This window comes from Drosophila eugracilis, unplaced genomic scaffold (genome assembly GCF_018153835.1).
Source record: "Drosophila eugracilis isolate 14026-0451.02 unplaced genomic scaffold, ASM1815383v1 contig_2147, whole genome shotgun sequence".
NCBI lineage: Eukaryota > Metazoa > Arthropoda > Insecta > Diptera > Drosophilidae > Drosophila > Drosophila eugracilis.
Window position 1 is genome coordinate 1208828 of NW_024573030.1, and position 27925 is coordinate 1236752.

At 40.8% G+C, this 27925-nt stretch overlaps 7 protein-coding genes across 8 annotated transcripts; 4 read left to right on the top strand and 3 right to left on the bottom strand.

The window, feature by feature from the left end:
* Window positions 1–4935: 4935 nt before the first annotated feature.
* On the top strand, window positions 4936–10465 carry LOC108110302 (uncharacterized protein CG3556). Its single transcript, XM_017219310.2, has 6 exons — window positions 4936–5331; window positions 6123–7522; window positions 7592–7787; window positions 7854–7931; window positions 8004–8086; window positions 8235–10465. Exons 2-6 carry the CDS (start codon window positions 6136–6138, stop codon window positions 8294–8296), a joined length of 1806 nt encoding a protein of 601 aa, XP_017074799.1. The 5' UTR covers window positions 4936–5331; window positions 6123–6135; the 3' UTR covers window positions 8297–10465.
* Window positions 10466–11028: 563 nt separating this feature from the next.
* Window positions 11029–15701, bottom strand: LOC108110301 (AP-3 complex subunit beta-2). The gene is made up of 4 exons (XM_017219309.2): window positions 14722–15701; window positions 13832–14663; window positions 12546–13772; window positions 11029–12483 (listed from the first exon to the last, which is right to left on the bottom strand). Exons 1-4 carry the CDS (start codon window positions 15361–15363, stop codon window positions 11696–11698), a joined length of 3489 nt encoding a protein of 1162 aa, XP_017074798.1. The 5' UTR covers window positions 15364–15701; the 3' UTR covers window positions 11029–11695.
* Window positions 15702–15953: 252 nt separating this feature from the next.
* LOC108110305 (transmembrane emp24 domain-containing protein 2) lies at window positions 15954–17350 on the top strand. Its single transcript, XM_017219315.1, has 3 exons — window positions 15954–16192; window positions 16266–16600; window positions 17026–17350. Exons 1-3 carry the CDS (start codon window positions 16051–16053, stop codon window positions 17173–17175), a joined length of 627 nt encoding a protein of 208 aa, XP_017074804.1. The 5' UTR covers window positions 15954–16050; the 3' UTR covers window positions 17176–17350.
* Window positions 17351–17474: 124 nt separating this feature from the next.
* Window positions 17475–20104, top strand: LOC108110303. Of its 2 annotated transcripts, XM_017219313.2 has the most exons (4): window positions 17475–18273; window positions 18337–18481; window positions 18545–19539; window positions 19601–20104. In XM_017219313.2, exons 1-4 carry the CDS (start codon window positions 18034–18036, stop codon window positions 19769–19771), a joined length of 1551 nt encoding a protein of 516 aa, XP_017074802.1. In that variant the 5' UTR covers window positions 17475–18033; the 3' UTR covers window positions 19772–20104. The 2 variants fall into 2 exon arrangements, with proteins under 2 accessions (XP_017074802.1, XP_017074800.1); XM_017219311.2 differs by having other exon boundaries at window positions 17475–18481.
* A 107-nt stretch (window positions 20105–20211) lies between these two features.
* LOC108110304 (putative GPI-anchored protein pfl2) lies at window positions 20212–24297 on the bottom strand. Its single transcript, XM_017219314.2, has 2 exons — window positions 22910–24297; window positions 20212–22363 (listed from the first exon to the last, which is right to left on the bottom strand). The coding sequence occupies exons 1-2, from the start codon at window positions 23917–23919 to the stop codon at window positions 22093–22095; spliced, it is 1281 nt and encodes a 426-aa protein (XP_017074803.1). The 5' UTR covers window positions 23920–24297; the 3' UTR covers window positions 20212–22092.
* A 389-nt stretch (window positions 24298–24686) lies between these two features.
* Window positions 24687–26171, top strand: LOC108110334 (rhythmically expressed gene 2 protein). The gene has a single exon (XM_017219364.1). It carries the CDS (start codon window positions 24730–24732, stop codon window positions 25468–25470), a length of 741 nt encoding a protein of 246 aa, XP_017074853.1. The 5' UTR covers window positions 24687–24729; the 3' UTR covers window positions 25471–26171.
* On the bottom strand, window positions 25507–27763 carry LOC108110333. Its single transcript, XM_017219363.2, has one exon. It carries the CDS (start codon window positions 27754–27756, stop codon window positions 26233–26235), a length of 1524 nt encoding a protein of 507 aa, XP_017074852.1. The 5' UTR covers window positions 27757–27763; the 3' UTR covers window positions 25507–26232.
* Between the last annotated feature and the right edge of the window lie 162 nt (window positions 27764–27925).

The window sequence follows — 27925 nt, forward strand, 5'->3', positions numbered from 1 at the left end:
GACAAGTTTCCAAGCCAAATTTCCCGCTTAGCTAAAGGTTTTCCCGCTGCGGAAATAGTCCCAAGTATATTAAAAAAATGCTATCTCGAACCGAAAACAGCAAACAAGAAAATACAAAAAGAAGAGCAAAAAACAAAAACAAAAAAAAAACAGCGAACAAACAGAAAATGGAGCAGGCAAAGGTAAAGGCAAACAAAAATAGATAGAAAGGAAAATATGTGAGGGGGCGGCTGGCGGCTGTTGGGTGGACGATTTACTACCTGTCGCTGGGTTCAGGACAACTGCCAACTGAGAGGACATGCTGGACAGCAGCAAGGACATCCAGCCAGGATTCCATTGCCACTACTCCCCCCCTACCCCCTCCCATCACCGTCACCATTACAACATCCATCCATGCCGTATATAAGGCCCATCCTATGTACAAGAATCACCGCCAGAGCCGCCGCTGCTGCCACCGACTCCTCCAAAAAAAGCACAGAAAAAATATATTTCACTAGGGGAGCGGCAGCAGACAGGTGAGCACAACAACACCTGAAGGATCCCAGTGGCAGAGAAGAAGGAGGACGAGCAGGATGATGAAGGAAGGACAGCAGATGACAGGACAACGGAAAAAAGACGACTTACCGTCGGGGCCAAAATGCACAGATAGAAAAATTCTACGCCAAAAAATTGAGAGGACAATGAAAAAATTTGGTAAAAACTTGAAGTTTTTCATTTATCAAATTTATAATTAAGTTTGTAATTAATGGGTTTTGAAACCTCTTAATTTATCTTTTGTTTTTAATAACAATTTTTAAAATAGTTTTATTATTATTTCAAAGATCTCCGAATTTTAGAATTTACTTTCTGAATCTGTCAAGTTTATCTACAAATTGCCATAAAGGTAATGAGTTTAAGAAATTGATAATCAAATTAGCTCTTTTAACATGATTATAAACCAACTTAAAGTTCTTAAAAACTAACATCCTTAAAAGTATCTTAAAACTTAAATATACAACCCAAAACTCGACCTACTTAAGATCTAAAAACCTAAAAAATCTCCTTAAAATTTAAACCATAAGTTCCATAGATAGACTTCTTGAAAATCTAAATCTGGCTCTCCCAGTGTCTCGAATTCCTGGCCTCCATGGCCATGGCCAAAAATCCGGGTCCAATGAAGCAGGGGCGTGGATAGCAGGAGGCAGGAGGCAGGAGGAAGAAGGCGGAATGGCAAACGGGATCTGAATTTTGGGAATGGGTATCAAACTGAGAAGGGGTGGTCCTTAGCCACCCCAGACACAGAGCCCATATATATAGCATTTACAGCCCTATGTGTACAGAGGGTTGCTATATATATCTATATATATATCTATATATATATCTATATATATGTAAGGGTATATATATAAGGGAGGGTTCCGCCGTTTCGTTTGGTTTTTGGAAAAAGCGAGGCAAAGTAAAGCGCTATAAGAGCAAATATGGCTGCCAACACCCGAATTCGACACGTAAAGTGACGCGTTAGCTGCGTTGCTATGACAACCCAAAAGGCCTCCTGACTTTCCACCATTTCCCGCTGCCCGGAAAATCTTCGCCACTATGCCACTCCCCACTCAGTTACCCCCCAAAAAAAAAACAAAAAAGAAAGGAAAAACGATGGAAAATTGGACAAAAAAAAAAAAGACGAGACGAACCCAAGATATAAGAGCAAAGGAAACGGCTTGGCTTTTCCAGGTTTTTTTTTTTGGGGGGGGGTGCTGGTTTTCCCTTTGAACTGCACGACGGCACGTAAATAAAGTTGATGCGGCGGTCTATATTGGTGGGTCATCGGATTTCGTTTAATGAGATTTTCCATACACGTTGTCGCCGCCAGTCAGTCAGGTGAAAAAAAAAAAAAAAATTTTAAGAAGAAGAAGTTCTATAGCAGCAAGAAAAGGATCCCCTGACCCCGGGGATTGGAAAAGTTCACCATGGTGATGCGGAATTCCCTCGTGGAAAAACAGTCGCCCCTTTTTTCCTTGCCATGGAAAAACCTCTCTCTGGGGAAATTCCCTTTTTGGAGTGCGAACAATTGAATGTATAAAACACAATGCTAGGGTCGGTCAGTTGAATGAAAGTTATTTTCCTTTAATTAGATGGATTTTTGCATGATTATTTGGTAAAAATGTAAATAATATTTGGGGAATTATAAAGTAAACCCTGTTTATGGATTGTTTGGTATTTAAGAAAGTTAAATTGTAGTTACTATGATACAGTTTGATAGTTAAATACTAGTAAAATCAGTAAGATGGGAGATAAAATGTGAACTGCTTCTGTTTATAAGACCAAGAGTAAGAGGGTATTAAGAATATATATTATTATCAGGCTGAAACCTTAACTAATTCTTAAAATAATAATAGCTATCAAAATGTAACAACCTTTAGTAGATTTCTTTGTTATTCTTAAATATTTTTCAAACTTTTAACAACCTAAAATAATACATTAGGGCTTTGTAATTTACATAATTGATTAGTCTCAGAGAATAGGCAAAAATAAAGCCACCCCATATTCTATGAAGTTACCAACCAAAATGGCCACCCTTCTATGCTAGATTATATAACTTAAACCATGCCAGAGAAGAGCTACCTTCACTTTTGACACGGTTTTTTATGTTTTCTTTTTTGTTCACAAAAACTTCCCTCCCTCCCCCTCGAGCGGGAATTAACCCAAATTGCTGATATGTACCAAGAACATATGAAATACAAAAACAAAAAAAAAATACAAAAGCAAAAACCCAACGCAGGGTGCAATCCATTCAAATGAAGCGAATCGGTTGGACGAGTTTAACAACAACAAAAATCCGGACGCATTTCAGGATGTTTTATTTTCCTTCTTTTTATGTGTGTTTCGGTTACCCATTTTGTACATATACATCTCCTATATATATGTCTGTATTTTATCGACAACGCTCATCTGTCTATCTGAATTGAGAATTTCCAACTGCAATCGCGGGACCCCTGGAAAAACAATTGTTTCGATTGCGCAAAACGTGAATTACGTTAGCGATCCGTTGGGATAATAGCTCAAGGCTGTATGGCTCTATTGTATTGCTGAGTAAAAGAGAGAGAGAGAGGGAGTTGAATAAACACTGTTTGTCGGCTAAGCAAACAAAGTAATTGGGTTGCCAAATATTGCGCAGGGATCCTTGATCTTCATCCTCCACATCCACATCCTCACCCTCTCTTCATACATTTAGTTTTCTTTTTCTTTTTTGGAGATCTCAAGACTTTGATAAAAACCAAAAAAACATTCGAAGAGGTGCAGCATCCTTCTTATTTTGAGTCGGCGGAAACAGACAATTGTCCTGGCTTTGTTAAGAATCTGAATCATTTACTAAGCAGAGATCTATGGCCCTAAGCCGAGAAGCTAAGTAGCGATGCGATCCCTGCTTTTAGATAGATCGACTTACGATACGAAAGAGTTGTTGTAAGGATTACATTCCCCAGGATTTGTGATCTGTCAAATTGTGCGTGGGTTAATTTGGGGATCTTTAAAAACGTTTCAAAAGACCGCAACAAGGTGTCAGCCGCCAGCTGTCGGCTCATTCAGAAAGTCGCCGACCAAAAGGATCCCTCACAAATCTTATTTTTAAGTTCTTTTTTTTTTCTTCTTGATTTTTGGGTTTATACGAGAAACGTCCGACGAAAACTTTTGACAAAAGCTCAGGGCCCAGGCATTTGAAGTGGCCGACAATGCTGGCTCACTATAAAGAACACTTTAAGAAAAAGATTAGTACTTTAGATGGCATTTATCATTAATACTAATACCAAAACCCAAAACTTCTCTTAATTTTTCCATAAATTTTAAGTTTTTCCCTTAGCTAAGCTGTCATTTCCCTTTTGCAAAGTGACTCCTCAGCCAAAGAACTCTACAAAATTAGCTCACTTCAAGCATTTCGAACATTTTCCCTTGGGCGTGGCGTGTATGTGATTTTCGGCAGGATTCTGTGGGCTCAAAATGCCGAATGGGAAAAAAGGGGGACGCCTGTCATAACTGCACAATGGGACGAGGGACGCGAATCACAGGGCTCGCAGGACTTCCTTCCTTTGTTTGAAACGCTCACGAACGGATGATTCCCCATATAGATTTCATTCCGCTCACAAGAGGTAACCGATACGGATACGCTTGTTCTTTTAATTGCTCGGGCGAAAACGATAGGCAATCATCATCATCATCATCGTCGTCGACGTCTGAATCTGAATTTGAATCGGAATCTGAATCTTAAGCTGAAACGGATCAGGAATCAGGAATCAGGATGCGGGGCAGCGGCGTCCATTTGGCGTCGACTGTTGGCGGTCGGCGGCATTTTGATTGTCGGCTTTTGCGGCCGGCACAAAACTATATCAAATTACATATCCAGCTAGTCCATTTGACTGACTGACTGACTGACTGGCTGAGGGTCTGGTGGACGAATGGACTGGGCAGAGCGGACAGAGTGTCAACCCAAAATCATGTATTAAAGGTAAGAAATAAAAGAGATTTCTTCTAGTGACATTTCATTTAAAAACTTAATAAAATTTAAAATGAGTTCTTAATGATTGGAAACTCAATAGGACTAACTTTGAATTTGATTTACCATAAAAAATTAATAAATTTTCAGCATGAAATCCTAAAAATGGTAAACTTAAAATATTAAAAGTCCTGTAATGGTTTTAACTCCTTAATTTTAAAGAATTTCCCGCACATTTTCAAATCATGCCCAAACTAACGACCCTGTCTTTCCCCCCTTACAGCACCACCTAGCGGAGCTCAGCATAAACTACACCTTAGCAAAGTTGCAGGCCAAAACGGAAATCCGAAACCGCAACCCAGCTATGAAAAAATGAACTTATCGATAGACAAACTTTTAGTCCTTATTTAAAGGACGATAAGTTATCGGCTGCATATTTTCCATCCTTTTTTAGCCGATTTAAACTTAATAAAAGCTGGCAACACTGTAACGAACGGTCCGAGAACATTGAAACATTGAAAATCAAAAAATCGCAGAAAACGCAGGCGAAAACGCGAAAATCGAGAAAGGCGTAGAATTCAACGCCTTCGCCAGCTAAAAATCGCAAAATCGCGAAATTAAAAACCAAAAAACGAAACAAAATCCAAATCAAAAATATCCTTCAAGCTCAAAAAGAAGAAACATACAAAAATCCAGGACTTCGAGTGTGTCAAAATCGAACAAAGGCGAAAAGTCGGATTACGGATTATATATATATAAATACGTATATACATAGATATATTGCTTGTATATAACGCTTGATAACGGGACACTCGATTTGCCTTTTATCCTTGGCGGCTCGCCCTTTGTTGTTATTGTATTATTATGTAAGCTTTTTTGGAGTGTTGTGTGTTGTTGTCGTCGCAATGAACTCTTTATTGTCAAAGGCAATTGAACGGCCGCAGCTGCCGCACCCCACGCTCCCCCAACCCCCCGTTTTCGTCCTGCTCACCATCCATCCATCCATCCATTTATCCACCCACCGCCCACTTTCCATCCCCCACATAAAAACACACACAAACCCAAACACACACAGGCATAGTAGTAGACACACTCAAACAAATAGAAGCGCACACGCAGGACACGAAGGACCTTTGTCTAAAAAAGCCAAGTTGTTGCTGTTGCACTTATTTGATTTGATGACTAAGTGTGTTGTTTTTTTTCCTTTTTTTGGTTTCGTTTTTGGTTTTTTTTTTTTTAGTTTTTCAACGGACGACAACAAGACGATATCGATCGCCAGGTTGCCAATTATCGATAAGTCGCATGACGTGTTTTCCTGCGAAATTCAGTTCAAGGCAACGCCTCGAGTCCTGTGTGTCTCTGCTTTATGCTCATCCTTCGCCACCCATCACCCATCGCCGCTATCCCCTCGTTTCTCTTAATAACAAACATCTATTTAGACACCCCAACTATAATTGCATTTGCAAAACCGATAACTTGAACGGTCTTTCATCGATTATTTCGATATAACACCTTAATTGAGATTAAGAGCTTTTATGGCTTTGTTAAGTACAAACTATCATTTCGGTTTGATAAATGATAATTGTAGCTTAATATGTATATCAACTTCCTCTTTTTCGAAACTAAATTTAAAGTCATAACCAACAATGCCTTTCAGAATTCACTGCAGGATGTTGTCGCTGTCGTCGCCGCCGTGGCTATTGCTGCTCCTTGTCCTTTTCTTCTTCGCAAATGGCTCGGCAACGGTGATTTCCCTAGCAGAGAATGTGACACTGGCGACGATTCCTTCTTCCTCCCCAGTTTCTGTGAGCTTTAGCACAGCCTCCTCTTCGTTGGCGGTAGCCCCCATTTCCAGTGAATTGGAGAATCAAACAGTCAGCAGTAGCAGCAACCTTAATACAAACAACGAAGCCAGCGATGAACAAACTGGCAATACCAACAGCAACATCAGCAGTCACAGCAGCAACATTAGTTTGCTTAGCAGCAATATCAACACTAGCAATGCCAACAGCAATTTAAGTTCAGTTTCCACTTTGAGTACAACGACAGCTGCCAATTCTGGTGGAGATCAACAACAACAGCAGGATGCATTGATCCTGGCCACGCCCACAGCTCTGAATGGCAGTAGTACGCCCCATGAACATCAGACAATTGGCCAGGCTCCACCCACAAAGGGCGAACAGGAGGCAATTCTGCGAGCTTTGGATTGGTTAAAGGAAAAGCGAGCATCCGATTATGGCTGGGGCAATGATACCCATGTCGTTATCCTGGCCAAAGAGCTATCAGGCGGTCGAGATCCCAACGACAGTGTAGATGGACATGTTCAGGTCATTCAAGACTTGGAGGATACACTATCCGTTAAGGAAATGGAGATCGAGATATTGGCCATGCTGGATCGTCATCATACTTTACCGAAACCCTTGGATCTCGATAAACTGGCTAGATATGTTCTAGCCTTGGGTTCGCTTTGTAAAGATCCAAAACATTTCCATGGCCACGACCTGGTCGCCACACTGCAGCATCATGAACCGGCCCAGGATATTGAATTCGCTCTCACCACTCTGTCGGCCTGCAGTTCGGCTGCTCATGTAAGGAAACGTCAGATCCGAAGACTTCTGGACATTGCCAGTGGTGTTACGGATCAGAGCGTTGATGCCATTGCCATGGTGATCCTGGCTTTGAGATGCATCGTAACCGATCATCGCCATCGACATTTACAGCACTTTGTCCGTCGACCGGCGAGGGGATTGGCCAGTCTGCAGGATCAACGTGGAAGCTTTGGATCGCTAAGGAGTACAGCGTTGGCTATGCAGGCTCTGCAAGATCTGGAATATGATCCGGCAGGACATTGGAATCGCACGGCCGCATCGCGTTACATCCTCAGTCGTCAACGGGCGGATGGCGGCTGGAGCGAGGAACCGCTGCAGGATGGTCAAGAACCCGATATCGGAGTAGGCCTTACAGCGGACATTATCCTTGCTCTGGGCTGGAAGGGATTGGGTGCTGTACGAGCACTACAGTGCGACCATGTGATAAGAGAAAGCAGCGATCCCACGGGTAAGTAAATCTTCTCGATATAGATTTGGGTTACCTTAGACTTATGGTAATTCTACCTTTTTTCTACAGAGAACGGTGAACCCAAATTGGCGGTACCCTTTGGGCTAAGTTCCTCCGCCGAAGAATCGGATGCCAAGAACATCTCCTACACATACACACTATGGGTGGGATCCAATGTGACCGAGGCCTTCTCCCTGTCACTAATCTCACCCAAGAACACAAGCTTCTTTAAGGCCATGACCCAAGCGGCCGAAATGGATCCCAGGTAAGTTGAAAAAATAGCTTAATGAAAAGGCTTCCTAATACCAACTGATATCCTATAACCTTTTAGATTTATTTTCGAGGCGCGGGAATGGCCAAATGGTCACTATGTACACACCCTGTATGGCAAGAAGGAGGAGCCCCGAGGGTGAGTTCTTATTATCTAATTCTTATTAGATTTCAAAATAATAATGAGATGTTTATAAAATCAATCGATTAGGTATCACTACTGGCTGCTTTATAGATTGCCAGAGCTGCCCGATCCCAATAATACGCCCGGGAATCAGCTTATTGCGCCTGTTGGTAAGTTCAATTTAGATTTAAGATCAATGTTAAGACTTCTCTGACTTCAACAAAGATCTCAAGCTATTTATAAGAGTTAGAAAATATAGGAGAATATGTAGAAGTATCACTGTAACATCTGATTATTACGATGTGTGAACTATTGCAGGTGTGGACGAGCTAATGGTCGAGGATGGGGAGCACTATCTGTACTGGTACAAGAAGCTCTAAGCACGCGGCCTTAGACGGAGCTGCAGTTTAACCCACTAAGCAAAGTCGATATAACACCCGGTGCTATTGGACTATATCTAATTATATATATGGCCATAGTAACGTCTCACACACACACACAACACACACGCAACAAGCAACAAAAAAAAAAAAAAAAAAGGCAAACCCACTCGCCCAGGAATAGCTGTATGTATGTAAGTCTTTGGTATGTGTAGATATTCCTGAGTGGGTGTATTGCTTTCTCTATATATATTGCATATATAACTGCATAATAATGGCGTAATCAAAAAACAAAGAGAAAACAAAGAAAAAAAGATATGAAAAAAATAAGACACCTAAAAAAAAAAAAGAAAACCAAACAATACACAGAAAATCACATAAAAGAGAGTGAAAGATCGGTGAAAGGAGGTAGCTGTGGAAGCCCAGATTTCTAACGGATAACTAGGATATAACACCCTAATAGTTAATTGCTCTAGACCTCACAACTGATCTCGATTCGGAGCACCTCAGGCTAATACTTATGCATAACGATAACGATAACGATAACGATAACTAAAAAACAAACGATAACAAACCAAAAAGGGAAGAGAGACAGAGAGTGTGTGATGAAAACCAAAATGTAACGACTTATATGCACTAACAGCAGGCATCGAACGGTTAGCCGTTGACTAACGGTAGCAATCCGTCCGTTTTAGGCCCTCTCAAATGCTTCGCTTCGCAGCTATCGATGCTTATCGATTGTCCGTTATCGGTGGCATATTCGGGCGAATCGTTTGTGCGATAAGCGATAACTACTATTTCGTTGCTCGTTTAAAACACCCAAAACAAAAAAAAAACCAAAAATCCAAAACAGAAAACCAAAAATGCTTTATATGTTATTGAAGTAAGAGAGTAGGGGAAGAAGAAGATAAAGAAGAAGGAACGATCTGAATCGGATCTGAATCGATCTGAAGATAGACAAAAAACGGAAGTGGTGAAGAGAGAACAGATGAAGAGGCCATCGAGCTAGTCCAAGCGAAGCATGTTATACCAAACACCGTACGTAACAATAAGTGATTGAAAATCATCCTTAGACATACACACATACTGCATAAATCGATATATACATCTTGCATATACATTTAAAAAGAAAAAAAAACAAAATGAAATATATAAAAACAAAAAAAAACTAGTTTTATATGAAGTTAAGCGAACGAAGGCCGTGGCATATATTATATAACGAGTATACAGGATAGCGAAAAGGAGGAGAGAACGATTCTACCCCAGCCCAGGACAACACTATATACAAAACGCTCTACTTATATGCCTGTCAAAAACTATTCACTCCCCATTATTACATACATACCATACCCATACATACCCATATACCCATACTACCCGATATATTAAATTAACACATATTATACGTACATGCTATCTATCCCCGCCCTTAAAGAAAAAAAACATACCTACTCATTATACAAACTTATTACTCATCGCCTGATCACACCACTGATTCACCACCTCATCAACATCCAACATATTTCTTCACTTATCAATCGGAAACTTCAAGCCGTGTTGATCTTAAAGCCTAGCCTAACCGAAAACTACAACTACTAAAAACTAACTACTTGAGATCTTTAAGTGCAGCAGCGAATCCAAAACTAAACTAAACATTACTAACCTAGCGATCTAACTAACTCGTTTATATTTATAAGCATGAAATTGAGCTTTTTAATTGTGCAGAACCCAAAATTAGAACACGAAAAACTACAAAAACTACAACAACTACAAATACACCGACACCGACACCTAGAACACTGATAGAAAAAACGAAGAAAGCAGCGTAGGATTTGAAGAATGTGTTATATTGTATGTTTTTGAAACCCCCCAGTATGGTCTAACCCATCTATGATAAAACATAGATTTATTTTTAAATCCCAGAAAATTTCAAGCGACAGCAACAGAAAATACATTTGCAGAACTTTCGAATTTAGTAGATTTTCAATTTGCTTTTCAACTTTGATCCAATAGATCAGATATATTGATTTTACAAATTTCAAACCTTCTAAAGTTTTGAAAGTTTATCTGCATTTCGTATTCACTGTTGCTGACTCCTTATATTCTGTTTGGTGAGTGGAGAAAGTAACAAGAACAAGCGTGAATAAACATCAAAATAATTGAAAACTACTTGAAAAAAGCATTTTTACTTCAAATCAGTGATCAGAAACAGAAAGTTAATCCATTTGTTTGGATTGTCTGTGGTATAACAGGTAAGGCGGCGTCTTTCTCAATTTCAAATTTAAGCTTTTATTTCAGCTTATCAAAGCGGAGATTTAGCTTAGTTCAGGCAGATTAACAGATTTTGGTATATTTATTATTATTTTCTTTCATTTTTTTCTCTCTTTAGTTTGCCAGATTTTATGTTTTCTTTGCGCTGTATATTTTATGAATATAATATATAATATATATATATAGATTCGATATTCGTTTGTCTTTGCTACGATTTGAAGAAGGCCGCATAGAGCACGAAGGCAACAGATTTACAACATCAAACACTTTACAAATACATTTCGATTACTCATGCACACACACATTACATTATACACGCCTAGCTAACTAGGATGGATAGGATTGGATTTGGATTTGGATTTGGATTGGCAACAATTCGAGTTTTAATAAATAATCCAACTCGTTTCATTATCTGGAATTTGTGGTTGCAATTTGTATATAGGAATATTAAAAGCGATAGATTCATGATTTCATGTGTATAATTGGGCGGGGCGTCAAGTAATCCTTGAACGATTTAACAAGTTGATTTTGTTTTTTTTTTTTGTTTTTTGTAAACTAATACTAATCTCAAAGTTGTTGAGTTTAACCATTTGTAAAAGGGAAATGGCAACTCGTTAGTGCAAAATATTTCAGCTGAGTTAAGAATATATATAGAAAATATTTAAATTTAACAATTTCATTTAAGGTTTCCAATAGGAATTTAGCAAAAATCAATAACAATAAATATAGTTTTGAGGGCTTGTGGCTGTGATTACATTTCATCAGTTTTTAACAGTTTTAAAAAAATATAGCAAATAGGTTTGAATTCCAAATTTGAAAATTCGTTCGGAATTTAATTTGACATTATATGATATATGATAAACCTATTGCACTTCCAAAAGTTACATTGCACATTTGATTGAATTTTTTTTAGTTTAGGAATTATTGCAGTAGAGATAGTTTGGAACTAATTCAAAGATTACGTTCGCCCACGCCCTTTACAGTATATATATATATATATAGCTAAATATGAATGCTTAGATTTACGTAGTGAGGCGGCGGCGCTTTGCTTTGTTCTCAGTTGAGTAGCCCTGCTCCCAGGTTATTTCCCTGCTGTCTCGCTTTCTTTCATGTCCAACGATCGATCGCTTACATTGCGAAGCTTAACTGGAGGGCATTCCGTAGTTCGTTGAGCACCATGGATCCAATGACCATCTTTTCACAATTCACCAGCAACGTGAGTGCCTCCTCCGTTTGCCAGTGCAGGGTGAGAAGCACTAGGCTCTTGGAGCTTAGGGTTTGACCCGCAAAACAATGCAGTTGGCCATTGGAAGAGCTGTGCGTATGCGCCACATTGATGGATTCGAAAACCTTTTGCCGCAGGGCAGCCACATCGATTAGATCCCGACGCAGTCCCCGTAACTCGCACTGATGCTCGTTCATGCCACGCAGCTTGGCTCGCTCCTCGCGATGACAGCTTTCGCCAATTTGGACGGATCTAACTAGCTCGCCCACTGGCGGCTTTAACTGCAGCCGTGAACTGCCCGCACTGGAGATTAGCTCCAGATCCACAGCATGCGTGGAATCATTGAAATCCACGCCCAGTACACCACTGGCTGTTTGTTGCGGCTGAAGAATGGTTATAGGAGCAAACTCGTTCAATTGCATGCCCGCCGGCAGAGTTGTTTGGCCCAAACGTATGGCCGTAATCTCTTTCTCGCCACGATTCTGGAATTGCAGCTCAATGGAGCACATGCTTGAGGAGTAGAGATGCGGCGAGCGGGTGAAGCGGTAGGCCAACTGCAGCCCATGGCCACTGACCTTATTAAGCAGCTCCTTGTGCTTGAACTCAATGTGCGAGGGACCCACTAGTTCGACTCGATTACGGGCATGCTGTGGCTGCAGTGGTGCCGCCTGTCCAGCCATCAATGGAGTCCCTGTTACAAAATCACAATAGTAGATGTAATCTATATAACAGTAAGATAATCATTTCATTTACCAGGCGTTAGGAATCCTCCTAGTGAGGGCGTCATCACAGGACCAATGGGCGGAATGTCATCCAGATCGAGCAACAGATCCAGATTACTTTTCGAGGCCGGCTGTTCAGGCTTTTTCTCTAGCTTTTCTTTGATCTTTTCCGGCTTAATTTCTGGCTGCCTCTTTTCCACTTCATTGTCGCTATCGGAATCACTATCATCACTACTACTGCCACTGTACGCCGATGAGTCTTCGCTGTCCGAGGTTCCGGAGAAACCAGCCGCATTATTATTATTGTTCGTCGTTGCTTTTACTGTCGTAGAATCCACTGTCACTTCACTGCTCCCAGCATCAATGAGCTGCTCCTTTTTCGAAGAAACCTTTACGGGCGGCTGCTGTTGCTGTTGCTGCTGCTTCTGTTCCTCCTCCTCATCGCTGCTCCCGCTATCATCGCTATCAGAACCGCTGTCGCTGGTGCCACTGCCACTGCTGCTCCCTGATTCTGAATACGCTGACGATTTGTCCTCAGATTCGGATAGGAAACTCTTCTCGCCACCCGCACCTTTTTCCTTTCCACCACTTCCACCGGCGGATTTTTCCTTAGAGCGCCCCGATGGCGAATCCTCGCCCGGCAGCTTTTCCTGCATAAAACCAGCTATATTACGAACCGAAGAATCCGGTGGAATAACCGGAAATGCAGGCAGTTCCTTATAGCCTGTTGCAGGCATATTCAAATAGTGGGACAATGATCCCAATTGGAAGTTATTGCCATCCCTGTACTTGCTCTCTGGCACCGGAGCCGGTTTACTGGCCAGGAAAACTTGGCGGGCATGCTGACTGAGCACCGAACTCGTTCCACTGGCCGGGAAGATGATCTGACGCAGGAAACGAGCGCGATCACGGACATCGTAATTGGGATCATAGCGGGCCAACGTAAAGACATACTGACACAATAGCGACGTCTGGTCTGGATTGGTCAGATAGAGCTTAACGCCTAGGTTCAAGACCTGTAGCTTAACCACATCCTGTTCGTCGACAAACGACTTGGCCATCTTACGCAGCACATCCGGGGCAATCAGTGGCACCTTCTCGTTGTACTCGCCTATAAGCCATATAATGGCCGCCCTTGCTGCCGGCACATTAATGTAATCAATAAGCTTGGCCATCTGGGTGATGATCTCAAAGTGCTCGGCTGCTTTCGTTTGAAGAAGACGCTTAATCACCACCACGCTCTCGGCCACCACATGTTCTGAAGGGAATATGACATGGTTAAATAACAGATTTAAGAGGAAATCTAGCTAAACCCACCATCGTGGTTGGACAGCAGATGTACCAGGCCACTCAAACAGGTCTCGGTAACCTCCTTAATGCTGGATGCACATCGTCCAATGGCCTGAATAGTAGCCGCCACAAACGAACGATCGCTGCTGGAGATGTAGGTCTGAAATTCACGCAGGATAAGCGAAATACTGCCCGCCGAAGCCAAATTGGTAAGAATATCCAGCTTGAGCAGTTTCAAGTGCGTGGGATCACTGGTCCGTACAAAGAAGGACTTCAGATGCGGTTCAAAGATCGCCTTTCGCTTGGTGGACATCGAGGCAATGCAATTGAGAACCACACTTTGGACTTCCTTATGCGATCTAAGCAGTCGTATAAGCGCCTTGGCAATCAATTGGACTTCATTCTTGGGCGCCACATGATGATATAGCTGTGCCACTGCCATCACCACAGAGGCATTTCGCGATTGAAGCAGCGGTTTCGTTTGCCTCAACAACAGACGATGATCCACATCGATGTGGTAGCTATTGCTTGGAGAACTTGGTGTCCTACTGCCATTGCCACCGCCATTATTGTTATTATTATTAGTACGCGATTTGTTCTTCTCATCATCGCTACTACCATCATCGCTGTTGGAAGATGAGTGCGAGGATTCATCATAGAAGCGTTCGTTAACAGGCGTTTCACCAAGACCATCATTCACCAAGTCCTCGTCATCCGCATTGGGATCGACAAACTGAGTGCGTGCATAGCGGGTAAGCATATTGATGATAATCACCTGACCCCATTCATCCACATCTACGAGAAGATTGCACAGTTTGCGGTAGTTCTTATGGATCAAATCCACGCGTTCCGGGCAAACCTATGAATACAGATCCTTAGTAGTAGATAAAGAAGATTAGCCGAGCTTGTAGACCCACCTCATCGAAGGCCATCACTGCAGATCCCACTACCAGCGTAGTGCGATCCGATAGCAACTTCTCTATGACCATGACCAGTTCATCTTTTTGATCCGCATCCAGAGAATACAACTTGGGAATAGCATGGGCCGCTGTCTTCCTCACATACGGACTCAAGTCGGCAGCACTATCTCGAATTGCCAGCATTACGATCGGCACAATCATGCTGACCCTTATGGAGGATAATACCCGCAAGGCCGAAGCACGGATAAGTTGATTTGGATCCTTGAGTGCCCTTTGAAATGTGGAAATGGAAAGCAGGGCCAAATCCTGTTGCTCCTCGGCATATCTCACTAAATAGACATATACCAACTTCTTAACCTCGATATTCTTTGATACCACATTTTTGACAACAGCCGGGAAAAGATCACTGGCATCTCTTCCGCGGGCAATCATCCCAATGATCCTTTTCATGGCCTCTAGTTTAAGTCCATCCTTGTTGCTGTCCAACATTAGCTTAAGATCATCATGTTTCCGTCCATCGGATTGAAAGAATGCTGCACCGCTGGCAGGGTCCGCACCAAATTCCACATCCAAACCCATTTGGGGTCGCTCCACATATGTGGACATGGCGAACGGATTGCTAGCCGTATTCTGCTGCATTTTCGAGGAGATTACCCTTGATTCTGATGACCACTTGACCTTTTCCTTTTCTTTTTAATTTTTTTTTTTTGTGTGGGAGTTGGCAGTTTTTCCTTTTTCTATTTTTGCAAAAGCGTCCGCTGTGAAACCTTCGATCTGGCTGCCACCTATATATGAATCTCCAATCCACGTGAGGATCGGGGTGGTCAGCTGGTCGTCCTGCCACGCAGTTTGCGAATTTCTCAAGGGAAAACTATTATTTATGTCGAAAATTTGGCCAATTTTGCATTTTTTTTTTAGCTTTCTGTTTTCTAGTGGTGAGCAACTATCGATGGTCACGCCAAAAAAAATACCACAATACACTGTTTAACTTAAAATACCGAAAGTTTACAGTGTTGGAAAATTCGTGAATAAGTTTAAATTTGTACGTTCGCGAATAAATGTTATATTATATTTTTAAACCGGAAGAAATATAACATAAAATATATTATAATATTATAATAACACTAAAATAAGAGAGGTTTTTCGGCAAAATGGTAAACTGTTGGCCGAGCTGCCCCCACTAACAGTATGACCATCGCAATGTATTTTCATGATTTTTAACAGCTTAACCATCTGGCCTTACTGTTTCGCGAACAACTCGACAACTACGTGGCTGCCGTACGTTTTAAAGTGATTAAAACTAAGCCAAAAGTACCCAGAACAACGATGGAAGGAACGGTAGCCAAGGTTCTGCTTGTTATGGGCAGTCTGCTGGTCCTGTGCAGCACTAGCCAGGCCTTCATCGTCAGCGTGGACGCCCACAACGAGGAGTGCTTCTTCGAGAATATCGAAGGCGGCACGAAATTCGGTATGTGGTGATATGGATATTAGTAGTCCATATAGAAAGTATTTAACTGATAAAACTATCATTATCTTTACAGGCGTCACGTTTGAAGTGATTGACGGTGGCTTCTTGGACGTGGACATCAAAATCAGCGGACCCGACAACCATATCATGCACGAAAGTGAAAAGGAGTCATCCGGCAAGTACACCTTCGTGACCCCCGCCAAGGGAACCTACACTGTTTGCTTCAACAACGAACGTAGCAGCATGACACCTAAGCTGGTTATGTTCTCGATCGACGTGGGCGAGTCACCACAACGTGCTCCCGGAGCACCTGGCGAAGAGGAGGTGGGACACACCAAGCTGGAGGATATGATCCGGGAACTCTCCGGCACTCTGACCAGCGTCAAGCACGAACAGGAGTACATGCATGTGAGTGAAATGGGGAAACTAGAGACCAGCAATCAGTTGCCACATACATTCCATACAAAGGCGTGTGGATCTTTTAAGTTATTGAAAGATTAGTATTGCCTTGCAAGAAGTCTAGTAGTTGATCTATCCTTTCCACTTCCTAGATCAAAGACCACACAAAGCAATGCTAGAGTACTGAGATAGTTAAGTAAATATCTATAGTATCATAGATACACGTCAAGAGTGGAGAAGGCGTGTGGCTTGCCACATAAACAATAGTAAAGGTTTTTAATGGTCTTTTTATGTGAACGATGATGAGAGATGATGTCAAGACACCATTAAACACAACCCTGCCATTAATCACAACAAAATCTGTATCAAAGATTATAGAGATCTAGTTCTTTGGTTAATCGTATGCTAATCCCCCAACTTATCGACTCTTTCAGGTGCGCGACAAGATCCATCGCTCGGTAAACGAGAGCACTAACTCGCGGGTGGTCCTGTGGTCCACTTTCGAAGCCCTAGTACTGGTCCTCATGACTGTGGGCCAGGTCTACTACCTAAAGCGCTTCTTTGAGGTCAAGCGCGTCGTGTAATCCCGTCAAGAAGAAACCAGGATTGAGAGGAGCGAAGAAGCGAAGGAGGAAAGCAAGCGCCACACTGAACTGGGGGAAATGTGTGTGTGTGGGCAAAGCGTGTTGCAGTCTCAGAATTAATTTAAACGATTAACATCCTTTTTGTAATTAAAATAAAATACCATGTAAAAAGTAACTAGTGGATGGAAATATTTGTAACTGTCTTGTCTTCGTTTAGAAATACCTTTTAAAGAGATTTATATATATATATATATATATATGTATCTATTAGAGAAATCAATTTTTTTTTTTGTTCAAAAAGACCAAATCTCCTAATAGAAACGGGACAGAAAATATTTTCAGACACACATTCGTTAGGGGGGAAAATGCCACATAGTGTATGTTTCAATTAAATATTATAAAAATCTTTTATGTTATAAAATAAATGAAAATTAACACGAGCCGTGGCCACAACAAAATCAAAATGATATTCGAATTTTCGCAAGTTACGGAGTAGAAAAGATCATAGATGATTGGGTTCCTAATGGAAACTTAAAAAACTTGATTGAGAGAGATTCAAAGAGTTTTGGTAGGTCGACAGTAACCATTTCCATCATTTCAAATAGAAGAGCATATATCTTTAGTTAGAAGTTTCAAATATTGTATATGGTATTTCGAGTGATCTTTTTTAAAAAGACTATATAATATATAGAATATTTCTTCTATCAAATTGTTTTTCGGCTTATAACCATAAGCATCGAAATCAATTTTTAGCTTCCATTAGAAAAGCCAGTGGAAACATAATATAACAAATTTATCAAACACTTTACAGCACTGACCCAAAGCTTTATTTTGTTTTTTTTTCCTTATTCCTTATCAATGGCAAATTTTGGAGCCCGGGGAAGTCTACTGAGATCATTTATTCATCTGCTTTCAATGAGTCGCATGATGGGTGATATTTGTGGAAAATCTGCAGCCTTCTGGCCTGGACAATATCCCATTCTTCCAGAAAGTGATTTTGGCCAACGAATGCTACAACAATGTCGCCAGTTGGAAAAACCCAAAGTGCCGGTGGATTTGAATAAATTTAAAGCGTTATCAGAGAAGTTTCCCGCCAAGGTAAAACTCAGTAGATATCCTAGAACATTCCTTGATAATCCCCTTGGTCAACCCCAATTGAAGTTTAGCATCGATACTTGTCGGGTGAAGTCCCAACCGGTGGATCGGTATAATCAAATCCGTAAACAAATTGCATCCGCCTATCCGGTGATTCATGAACGAACCCTTCTGCTCTACATTAGTTTTCTGGAGCACAAGCTCAAGTTTGGTGGGTAGTAAACCACATTATTTTGCAGTTATAGGTCAAATTTGTAAACCCCAATACCTACAGGAAGCAAACAGGAGAAGGCCATCTATAGGGACATGTCTGTGGTGGACTTTGTGCAGCGCCTTTTGACAAAAAGATGCGTGTGTTTCTATGGCGCTAATGATTACTATCACACCATAGACGGAAAAGTCGGGGACGAAGGCTTCGAACAGGTGGGCACTCCGGCGGAAAAAGATCCTCTAAACATAACCTCAGTGCTAAGCTATGATGAGATCAAATTGTCCGCCCTACTCTACGTTTCCACACACTCTGAATTCATCAACAATGGAAGTAGATCGAATGCTGGGGTGGTGACTCAGGATAAGACTACAATTGAACGCGAAGGCGTGATAATTGGTCTAATTGGTGCCCGTTTCGAGCGTCCCGATGTAATGGAGTATCAAGATATTATGATTACCGAGACCCAAAATACCCAAACTAAAGGTTATGGACCATTAAATGCCTCCAGTGCGACCAATACTCCAACTTCAGATTTACGTAGAATCTGGCGAGAATTTTACGAGGAACCCACGGACTTTATTTATGGTGAGGTACCCTCGGATAAAGACCGTTTTGAAGAGGTCCCTGAGGGCATATTCGATCACAAAGTGATGTGCAAACGATATGCCATCAGTTTTGATACCCTACTCTTGGAGGCACAGGATAGAGCCCGTAAGGTTGGCAAACCCGCCTTTATCCATGTCGTGGGCATCGGTTTGGGCGTTTGGAAAGCCGCTTTAAAACAGGATCGCACCTTTTTTCAATCCTTTGAGGAAAGGTTAAAGGCACTTGGCGATCGACTCACACACATCGGTGTAGTGCACTTTTCTTGGTTTCATTCCCCAGGATTTGGCAGCTTGTACGATGGAGCCATGCTTCCCGTAGCGAAACATCCACAGGGTGGCATTCGTATCCGAATTTCAGCACGTAATCCTGCCGATAAACTAACAGAGGACATGCTGCCCGTAGTTACATATGCCTGGGATGGCAATGCCCTGCCTGGCAATGAATTTTGGTCGGTGAGTGACTAATAGGGTATAAAACTGTATGATTTTTTGAAGACTCATATTATTAATTTAGGGTATGCTTGTCAGCACTGGAGATCCCGCAGCAGCCTGCTCTACTTTAATTGCAGAACTTCAAAATGCCCACATCAATGTGGACTACATGAGTGGATCTAATTTGCATATTGCATCCGTGGAACACGGATTGTTACATGTCGGTGATTACGCCAAACGAGTGATCGTCTAAAACTATGATGTACAATGGATACTTAAAGTGCAATGTTAGCATTTAATAATATTTATATTGTCTTTTGATATGCGATGTTTAATAACTTTAAAGGCTTGTGGATTTCGAAATATATATGTATATTACTCGCTAAATGTGTTATTAAAACTTAAAGAAGAGAGTCATATGGAAAATGACAAATCTGGGGGGGGTCTTAAAATATACAAAGTGAATCAAAATACAAAGTGAATAAGGAACAGCTCTCTTTTTTGCATTGATAAGAATATGATCTTTGTTTTTTCAAGCTGTTTTGTGACTCAATGAGTATGATAGCAAAACCAACAAATGGCAGCTGTAAAAATAAGCCACCATATTCGTCGACAGATGATTCCAAAAAATTGCCCGCATTCTAACAAAAATATGTTTACCATTGAATAAGAAATTGATCGCGTATGTGTGTGTGTGTTAACCATTACTGAGTTCGTTTATTGAAATTGAATAGAATTATTAGCTGCTGTCAAATGACAGAAATGTGATATTATTGTAATGTACTGTATATAGATAGCAACAAGTAACACAAGATCCCATTTGTATTTTGTTTATGTTTTTGTTGTTTTCGTCTATGGGTCAGGTCAAACAATGCGATTCCCTATTCGTACCCTCTCTTACAATCCCAAAATCTTAGTGTTTTTGTGTGTGTGTTTTTTTTGGTTTTTGTTTTTGTTTTGGCATTATCGTTAAATATTACAAATTATTCGTATTTAAAACATTTTGTTCTGTATACTTCTGAAACAGCATCATCGTATATCGAAAACAGTGATATAACATTCACAACAAGTTTATGCTCAAATATAATAATATTATTCTTTATCAACAATAGCCTTCTTCTTCTGTTTTTGTTTTTTTCTTTAACTGTAACGGTGCACACGCCCCCGATGAAGAGTGCGGCATTATATAGCCGCATCTCTCTCGATTTCCCACTTTTGTCTTATCGATTGCACTACGTATGTACAATTTTCTATAGATATATATATATATATAATATATATACGATATAACTAGATATAATATATAATTTCTTTACGTTATTTTAGGTAATTAGTGCGAGAAACAGTACAATAAAATCGAAAAATCAAGCACATTCATGCTCCAAATATGATTTAGTTCAAGGTATATATGCAAGTAGGTAGGTATCGTTAACGTTTTTTTAGGTTTAGTTTTTGTTTACTTCTAGGTAATATATAATATATATATATATAGGTATATAATGATGGCAAACTTCATGAGGATCTAAGTGCTCTTCATTAAAAAAAAAAAAAAAAAAACACCTGACAAACTATACAATCGAACTTTTGTTACTCAAGCTCACCGCAGCAGACTTAAAACTAAATTCTTGCTATTTCAGTACTTACTTTCACTTTCAGTTGGAAATTTGATATTATTATTTTTGTTATTTAATTTTTAACTACTTGACTTTTTGAAAAAAATATATATATATTATATTTTTATATTTTTAGACATTTAAATCTCCGATTGAAAGTGAAAATAGTAACCGAAAAAGCTTACCTTAAATGAACACAGAGAACTACTAGTTTAGAACATGGCTTAACTATAGATTTGCTGTGCAAATCAAAAACAATAATATATATTTAAAATATAATTAACATAATAATAGGTATATAAAAAATAAAGAATACATAGAAAAACCGGAAAATGCCTTAAAGCTTCTTATATCAACAATATTATTTTGTGATCTTCTATCCCAGAACCATAAATATGAAAACATAAAAATGAACCAGCGCAGTTATGGGAAAAATCTTAATCATATTCCCATTTACAAATTCGTTTGAGAGTTTTTTGGAGGGGGGAGTTCATTATTGGGTAGGATGGAGGGAGGGCAGAAATAATACCAATACCAAATATATATAGCATACAAAAGCAGCTGTTAATTAAACTCAATTGAGAACAGAAAAAGTTCAGTTTCCATTTTCAGAAGCTGTTAGGCCAACAAGTTGGCTTGAGTCACCCAAGTTCGACTGCATATTCATATGTATATAGATAGATATATACATATATGTAATATGCTTCTCTTATATAACATATAACAGAGCGGCGATAACAAGAAATCACTCGTCATGTCCGTTTATTGTACTGCGTGTGTTGCGTTGCGTGTACGTTGCACGTCATTCTTTGGTGGATGGGCGTATATATCTATGGAGGCGCCAGCGCTTGTCCATCCGCCTCCGTTTTTTTTCCTCCCTTTTTTATTCTTTTTTGTTGTTGTTTTTTCCGTAACCCGTAACCACATTATCATCATCATCATCATCATCCACCACCCATCTTTACTCATCGTAATCACTGATGAGCAGGCCACGCTTGCCGAAACCCAGCGATGAGACGGCGGCCAGGTTGGGCGTCGTATCGATACCCTCGAAAAGATCACTGGTCGCCGAGCTATTCAGCGAATTAAGAGTCACATTGAAGGTCGATCTGCCGCTGGCTGTGTGAAAACGTTCTTGAAGCTGTTGTTGACGCTTCAGGCGATCCAATTCCTCTCGCAAAGCCTGGTTGCTAGCCCTCAGGCCATCCGCTTCCCTCAGACAGTCGCGTAGCCTTTTGTAGGATAAACATAAAATTGAGTAGTTTTTTTATACATTCCCGATGATCACTGGGGGGGAATATTTTATTTATTTTAGGGAGAAAACCGCAGACGTAGTTTATGGAAATCTCTTGTTCAAGCCTTGCCTTGAATCATACTGGGATACTCGAGAATTCAGCTCATATTGCATGAGATAATCACAAAATAACCTCGACGGGTTTTTTGTTACAAAGATAATACCAGCTTTATCAGCACTTTCAATGCGTATACCTAATAAAAAATGTGAAGAAGATCAAGTTCGCAACTTGATTTCCCAATAAATCTGATACATTATGTAAATAGAAACGAAAGTTATGTTTAAACACAGACAAAAAGCAAACAATTTCTTGGATATCAAATTCCAGACTCGGTTTTTAAATGATTTCGAAGAAGGCATATGGTTTTAAAAGAAGATTTAGTTTGAAAATGTGATTTCCCAAGAAGGATTTACAGATCTAAGTATAAACTAAGATTTCCATTCTAGAATGCGGTGTTCCCCCTGGAATGACGACCCCACTCACGTGTCAATCTCGCCCTGCATGCTTTTGATGTACTCGCACGCCTTGATCAGAATCTGCGACTTGGAATCGTTGGGCGGCGTCCGTCCACTGGAACTGCTGGGATTCCCTTTGGGGTTGTTGCTGCTACTAGTAGTACTTCCACTGGTACTCGTACTTCCACTAGTACTGGGACTCGTGCTGGCCTCACTGAAACTAGAACTGGAGCTCAGACTGGGCAGCATTTCCTTGAGCTTAAAGATCCAGCTATTGATCTTGTCACGTCGCCGGCGTTCCACTTCGTTGTGCGTGGCACGACGTTTATCATCGCGTTTCTTGTACGCCTCCAGTTTACTGTTTGCCGTTTGGCCTGCTGTTTCTGGCTGGGATCTGGCCTGGGCGTGGCCATGGGAGCCATAGAGGACACTGGTTGTGGTGCTAGTTGTTGTGATTTTATTACTTAAAGGAGGAGCAGCAGGATTCACAGGTTGACTTGTTACTAACAAGGGTTTCGTGCAGGATGTTGTTATTGTGGGACGACACGGCTTTTCACTCAACGTATCCAGTTCCAATTTAATGGCTGCCTTGGTCGGTGGCTCACCAATCAAACTGGCTGTATCCTTAACCAGATAAATTTCACAGCCTGTTGGCAACTGCAAATTTGTGGGCAGCAGCGAATGGACATCTAAATCGGAGCCGGGTTCCTGTTTAATGGCATAGTACTCCTGAGAATCATCCGAGTTCTCATCACCGCATATGGTGAGGAATATTTGGGCACCCTGGCTATTCATTAGGGCATTACTCGTGGCGCTGGTTAATATTAAACTCTGATGGCCATTGGCAAAGGAACTGCTGACCAGGGCTTCTGATAAATCGGCCGTGTGATGATTGCCAATGATATTGGTCATGAGGTTATTAGATGAAGCAGAAGGATTGGGATTACTGCTGGTTACAGAGGAAGAAGAGGAGGTGGTGGTGGTGGTAGTGGCGGAACCAAGTTCCATTTCCAGACGTGGCCGCTTTCTCACATTCATCGTGGGGCATCGATGGTAATCTACAGATAACAATCCACTAATTCCAATGCCAAACTCAATCCCAGCCAGATTCGAATCCGTATCACCCGGAATCACGTAACGTTGGATCTACCCGGAATCTCCTCCTCTATGTATACTCCTCCGATCTTTCGTTGGATGATGGTATTCTACTTGGATATGGATGGTATATATCCTTCGATCTGGCCGATTTGCGGTATTATTAACTACCGACTGCCACGAGGATTTGGCTTGGAATCGAGCGCTGCGGCGGATTTTTGTGTTGTCGTGTTCGCACGGCCATTTAACAATACAATTTGTTGATTTTTTTTTTGTAACAAAATTATTTTCGTTTGGTTTAGTGTGCCCGCCGGCGGGCAGCAAATTAATGCCGACAAATACACACAGCAGGTGTTGCGAAACGTAAAAATACTGAATTTGGTATTTTTTGGTTGATAAATTTTAAACTTATATTTTATTTATTATGTTTAAATTTTTGAAATTTATGTGGAATTTTTGCAGATATACAGTAAGAAGATCTATTGCTGGTTAATATAATATTAATAATAATTAATATTAAAAATCAAAAATGAAAACTACACGATGTTAGTCGTAATATCAAGTTTTTTAAACGTATTGAAGAAAACCTAAAAGTTAGAAACTTAATAAAAATATAAGAAAAATAATAAATAAATCATGAATTTTTGTATTATAAACGTAAACCCAAACTAACTGAAAAATTTTCCAATTTCCAAAATACCAAATACGTATACGTAATACCCGGCAGTTCACAGTACCACACTGGTGACTAAAATGTCGTTGACTTCGCAATTTGTTGCGAATTTGAAACGCTTTCGCCTGGTGACCTTCGATGTGACGGACACACTTCTCCGCCTGAATGATCCCCTTCGGCAGTACCAGCAAACGGCAGAGGAGTTCGGGGTCACCGGAGTGGATCGCCGTAAGTTAGAGCAATGTTTTCGCCAGCAGTTCAAGGCAATGAGCAGCGAACATCCAAACTTTGGCCGTTTTTCACCGGAAATGGATTGGCAGCAGTGGTGGCTAAAGTTTGTTGCTCAAACTTTTATCTGTGTTGATCAGGGATTGTCACACGAAAAGCTGGAGAAGATTGGCCATAGGTTAATTACTCATTTTCGTACAAGCACCTGCTGGAATCATGTTGAAGGCGGTCAAGAATTGGTACAAAGCGTCCGTAATGCCGGTAAATGTGTGGGCATAATCTCCAATTTTGATCCTTCATTACCGCAAGTCCTTGACACCATGGGCTATGCCGGAAAATTTGATTTCATTTTGACTTCGTACGAGGCGGGTTTTATGAAACCTGATCGGCGAATTTTTGAAATCCCCTTGAAAAGATTGGATATCCCAGCGGATCAGGCTCTTCATATTGGCAACAAACTGGATTTGGATTACGAAGGTGCTAGGAATTGTGGGTGGAGTGGATTGCTGGTAAATGATAATAGTAACCAGCACTCCTTTGCCAATTTATCTGATCTTCTGGAGACATTGAAAACCAAAGAAATAAAATGGTGATTCACCAAAGGAAATCGACTCAGGAAACCATTGATCTTTGATTAGCTCATGGCTGTTGTTATTTTTATAGATTTCTTTACGATTAAGAAACAGAACAGGATGTAAAACTAGTGTTAAATATATAGTCGCGATTCTATGTACTTTTTGGGACATTCGAGGGAGGTTCTAGAGTCTAGACGAATGCAAAACAAAGTTGTATAAAAACTAACCTATCGGAACCCTTAATGGGTTTCATTATAATAAAAATCAAAGGAATTCAAAGACTTTAACTTAACTCTTATCGAATGTGTCAAAATGTTTTACTTAATGTAACTTAAATCAAATTTTATATGGCCGAAAGAGCAGGTTTGTTTTGTTTAAAATATTTCTTAATTAAAAACATAATCTTACGTAAACAAACAGTTTAAAAATCTAAGAAATGTAATTGTGATCAGCCAAAGAAAGTGAAAAATATATTATTTTTAAAACTTATTGGAATAAAATGCGTAAAAAGTTAGTAATCTATTTCAAACTATAGATTCGTGAAACCTCCGCTCGAAGATCCCTTGCTTATATGCCTAGTCCGTTTAAACTATACCTGAAGACTTATCCAGTATCTTGATTAATATATATAATATATATATATATACACTCACGATTCTCGCACACATACCTAAATACTATATGAACAGATTAAAAGTAAAAGCTAGTTTGTGACCCGAAGTGTTTGGTAGTTTTGTGGGGAATGTGCCAGTCCATCTGGTTTGCTATTTATACTATTTACTATGTAGCCTTGGTGGCCTTAGCGGGCATTTGTGCCTTGGCCGCCTTTAACTGCTCTAGATTGAACTGTTTCCGAATCTCGGTGGACACCTGACGTATAACAGCATCCGTATTGGCCTTGAGATCCCGCTCCAGCACATCAATATCAACATCCTTGCTCTCCAAACGCATTTGCATGTCCGAATAGAAGTCACAAAAGAGGACTGGTTCATCGGAACCATTTGGTGTCCGTGTACTGCAATATTGACCCCTTCGATGGAGATCATCGTTGTTCGTTTGAGGATCCAAACCAAGCAGACGTCTCGCTCCCAATGGCAATTGCTGTTGGATCAATCTCTCGTGATTCTGTGAGATGTGATGCTTTAGCTTTTTAAACTCTTTCACCTCGTTCTTCATGTATTTCACATAGCTATACATTTTGGAAGTTTTCTTGGTCAGATTCTCCAGACAACTTATGAAATTTCGAACCTGTTGGGTTCGTGGCAATGTGCTGGGATCCAATCGCTCGGCCTCATCGAAATGTTGCAGTGATCTATTGAAATCATGCTTCATGGCCAGCGCCGAGGCCAAAACCACATGATTTTCGGCAACATGTGGTGCATGCTCCACCGCTGCGGTAAGTATTAAGTCAGCATCAGCTAATCTGCCCATACGGAAGAGTATGGTTCCCAGACTAAGTAGCGGTATATCCTTAAATATCGGCGGAGCTAGCAAAGTGGCTAATCTGGCGCAGGGCAACGCTTCACGGGCATTTCCTCGCATCCGCCAGTAGTATGAGCTCAAAGTGTGAAACTTCCAGGAGGCCGGATGATGCTGCAGTCCATCAACGGCGAAACGACGAGTTAATTCCACCGTAGCCATGCCCACATTGGTGTCATGTTCACGTTCCAGGAAGGCAGCGGCCAGAACCTCGGGCCGAAAACTCTCTAGATGATCATAGGTAGCTGGACCCACACTTAAACGATGGTAATCACTGCATACTGGTTCCATTCCCATGGCGGAGGCACTCTTCTGTATATGCAATTGCCTCTGATCCGGCAAATTAATCCTTTTCAACTGCTCTGGAGTGATTTTCAAATAGGACATCCTCTTCTCCAGCATATAGTAGTCCATGGCGCACTTGGCCTGCTCAGCCAAATCCTCACCAAAACGCATCGAAAATCTCAGATGCTCTACAATCTGTTCACGTTTTCGTAACAAATCTAAATATGATTTCTCCACATATTCACTGTATCTAATCTGCTCGAGAAATGCCGCCAAATTCTGTGGTTCCCGCATGTGAAAGGGTGAATCCAGTTTGGGAACGATCTGCTCCTCGCGTAGTACCCAGTGATTGCAGGCCAGTAGCAGGTGGAAAATGCCAAGAAGCACAGTAAATGCCAGCGGGAACAGGCGCATCTTGGCGGTTTGAAGGATCAGGACTAGGACGTGGATTCCAGATCCGGAGATCCAAAACCAAAATATTGCGTTCGGTTCGGCAAATCCAAACAAACTTGCCGGCGTGTGCCCAGAGAGGGATACCATGGATATACAAAAACTGACTATGGTCACATTATTTACATATTTTGTTCTTGAAATTGTTCATAACTTTGCCAAATCTTGACCGATTTGGCTGCGGTTTCTTTTTAAATTCGTTATTTTTAAATTAAATAATTTCTGCATTCAAGGAATTAAAATATTTGGAAAAAAATAT